Here is a 3,481-nt window from a genome sequence, read left to right on the forward strand (position 1 = left end):
ACAGAGCGAAGGGGCAAAAGATGTCCACATTCATGTCCCAACCCAACCCCGAACCACCACCCACCAAGTCCACATTTGTATCCTTTACCCCCCACCAAAATAAAAGCCAGGCCTGTTTATGAAACCAAGTTTTGTCTCCATTAATAACCTTGTAATGTGAAATGTATTATTATAGATGAATGGCATGTTATGCTAAAGAAGTGTCATTCACGAGAGATTAATATACATTCATCTATTTATGTTGCATCCATTGTCATTTTACCAAAGTTACCAATGTATTTAATGTTTCCACAGATGGTGAAATAAGAAAACCATAGCAAGAATCATAGGCAACTGAACATCAGTGAAATCAGTGAAGCTCAAACATTCTCAACTGTATTCAGCTCGGGGGAACATGCCAGATAACACACCTTCGTATGACCACAATGAATATTTCTTCTACACATATTCAGGCTCCGGTTATCCTGACAATTATAACCCATTTTATGATTATTATTATTATTATAACACAGATTATTTAGACAATTCTGAAAATGCTACTGATTCCCCTATTCCGACAGTGGAGCGGTCTCTTCCTAGTGCTATCAATATGGTGGGACTGATAGCTTTATGTATTGAAATCCCAGCAATTTGCCTGGCTGCTTATGCCCTGTACCGTTTGGTCAGACCTGGTGAAGTGGCCCCCCTTTACATCATTAACCTTCTCATTTCAGACCTCATTCAGGTCATCATTAGACCAGCCTTGGCAATAAAGGAAGTTGACCTTGGGGTTTCACAAATTTTCAGTAATCCAATAGCAAAACATCTGTCACCTGTCCATCCCAAAGCGAGCGGTGGTATTAGGACACTGGGAAAATGGGTTTCTGCCATTGCATATGTTGACTTTTCTTTGGGCATTTTTGTAAACATAGGTTTTATGGTCTGTGTCTCACTGGAGAGATATCTGATGATTTCCAAACCCATGTGGTACCATTGCCGGCGCACAGTCAAGCACTCAGCCCTGATCTCACTAGCAGTGTGGGTTACTGCTGCCACATACCTTGCTATATGTCTTGTCCTTGATTTGTTTTGGAACTGCAAGATTGCCTGTGTGCTAGAATCAATCTATTTCCTTATCCCTTTTCCCGTACTTCTCTTTGTCTTTGTGGGAACATGGAGAGCTCTGTCTCACTCCACTTTGTGTCATGCTGAAAAGAAAAGGATTCTGGGAATACTGGTCCTTGTCATTTTCAATTACACTCTGTTTTTCCTTCCCACCATTGTTTATGGACTTTGGAAGCATTTTCTGTTTGTGCATAAAACTAGTATAAGGACACAACCACAATCTCTGACGAATCTAGACGACATTGCCACAGTATTACTGTATATCAGTCCTTTTGTGGACGTCTTGCTGTACATCTTCATGGGAAAACATGTTAAAGAGATACTGGTGCTCTTTCAATGCTGCAGAAGGCAGACCAATCACAACGGGAACAGAACGACTGTCCGAACTGTGACCGAACTGCTCAGTGTCTAAATTATTTGTGAAGTTTTTGAGGGCCAGTTATTGATGAAACTGCCTGTTCATGCCCTACATTGATGTTTGAGTTTTTGTGTTTTGCCTTGTATCACAAATCAATACCATGACAATGCAATTGTCATCACAGTAGGGAAATAGGCACTTTTAACCACAGTAGCCCCTGGATGATTGTGACTGATTGGGTGATTAGGCCTGGCTGGCAGTTGGCTTTCCAACTGATCCCAAAGGTGTTGGATGGGGTTGAAGTCAGGGCTCTGTGCAAGTCAGTCGGGTTCTTCCACTCCTTTCCTGACAAAATAATTTCTATATGAAGCTCACAGTATGCTAAAACAGGAAAGGCCCTTCCCCAAACTGCTCCCAACGAGAAGCATAGAATCATCTAGAATGCCATTGCATTAAGATTTGCCTTCACTGGAACTAAATTTAACCCACGCAGAAACTGGTTAAAAATGGTTAGGAACGCACAGGGTTAAATTTGTCTCCAATGTGTTTTTTTTTTTATTGAACTTTTGGTGCCTAGTGGTCATGCTTATTGTCTGTATTCCTCGTGGTTAATTAGTTGTGAGCGTGCATGTTTTTTTGGTTTTGACTTTATACGCGATTGGCAGTGTGGTTTAAGTTGTTACATTGTTTTAAATTGATGTCTGCGTTGGAGTGTTTTAAGAGAAAATAAAAAGATTTGAGGTTTTTTTGTGATATAGTTGGAGCCAGGGAGAGTTGGGAGAAGGACGGAGAAGGTTGGTGAGACTTAACGGCGAGCGAACACACAGCTGAATTTCTACAATCCCGAGGACAGACTCTGCTCAAACCCTGGATAGAATCTGCGGATGTTATCGACTTAGGCGTTTCTTAAAGGATCGTCTCCAATGTTGGAATCTACAAGTTCTTCCTTGCCAATTCTCTGCAGAACTGAGGGAAGCTGTGAGTACGCTGACCACAGGTGCTCCAACGCCATGGAGAAGCACGCCAATGGGTTTTATTTTAATGGATATTTGTGTATTTTTTTATTTTGTGAATATATTTAGATGTATGTGTATTAGGGAAATATTTTGTTTATTGGTAGCTACTTGGAGTAAAACAATTTCTTCTAAAACTTATGAATGGTTCTTATCAAATTTGTGGATTTGTGATTTATATTGGGGGCTCGTGTACATTGTTTAAATCTCACCAAAGTTAACTACATGGTAACTTATTACTGTAGGGTAGCTCATGGCGAATTCAACATCTACATTTCTAGCCCAGGCCTCTAGACATGAGTCATAATCAGAGTGAATTTTGGATGTCCGGGAAAGAAGTAAATCTAAATACTAGTTAAGAATATGTTCTTTACCTCTGCTGAAACAGAGTCCTGTGAGGCAGGTGTTACATAAGTATATATAGTGTGTATACATAAAATGCACACATTCCCACACACAAAATAACTCTCATTGCATAGTGAAAAATTGATAGTGTGTGTTGTGGGAACATGCTTGTTCAATTTTTCTGCATGTTTTGCTGCAAAATTGGGTCTCTGTAGAGTCTGACAACCTCTTCTGCCCCATGCATTATCCAGTTTGGTACAGACAGATGCAGGCATGGGAGTTGGTAGGTTTAGGGCGAAAGGGAGTTCAGAGATGTCAGTGAATATGTGATTGATTGCTACTTGATACTTTTAAACATGTCATGTCATGTCATGTATAGAGCCTCAGTGTTGGGTTGGTGACAGCCTGACTTGTCTTTTGCACCCTTTGTCCTGTGTCCCAAGTCAACAGAAAGGACTTCCTTTAATTTCTGGGAAGAGGACAGGAGGTACATGGGTGGGGCTTACTCATTAATGCACTGTCTTCCAGACCAAGCGAGAGCCAACTTTGTCTGTTGGCCCTGCAGGGCAATTCACAGTTTGTGCAAGTATTGCCCAGGGAAGGGAGGAAGTCAATTGGCTGAAGTGACAGCACCTCTTAGCTCACTAGTGGCCTTCACTGG

General features: G+C 41.2%; 1 protein-coding gene across 1 annotated transcript; it reads left to right on the forward strand.

Moving 5' to 3' along the window:
• Nucleotides 1-303: 303 nt before the first annotated feature.
• On the forward strand, nt 304-1,816 carry LOC118221793 (G-protein coupled receptor 4-like). The gene has a single exon (XM_035407179.1). The coding sequence runs from the start codon at nt 395-397 to the stop codon at nt 1,514-1,516; it is 1,122 nt and encodes a 373-aa protein (XP_035263070.1). The 5' UTR covers nt 304-394; the 3' UTR covers nt 1,517-1,816.
• The last annotated feature ends 1,665 nt before the right edge of the window (nt 1,817-3,481 follow it).

This window comes from Anguilla anguilla, chromosome 2 (assembly GCF_013347855.1).
Source record: "Anguilla anguilla isolate fAngAng1 chromosome 2, fAngAng1.pri, whole genome shotgun sequence".
NCBI classification, from domain to species: domain Eukaryota; kingdom Metazoa; phylum Chordata; class Actinopteri; order Anguilliformes; family Anguillidae; genus Anguilla; species Anguilla anguilla.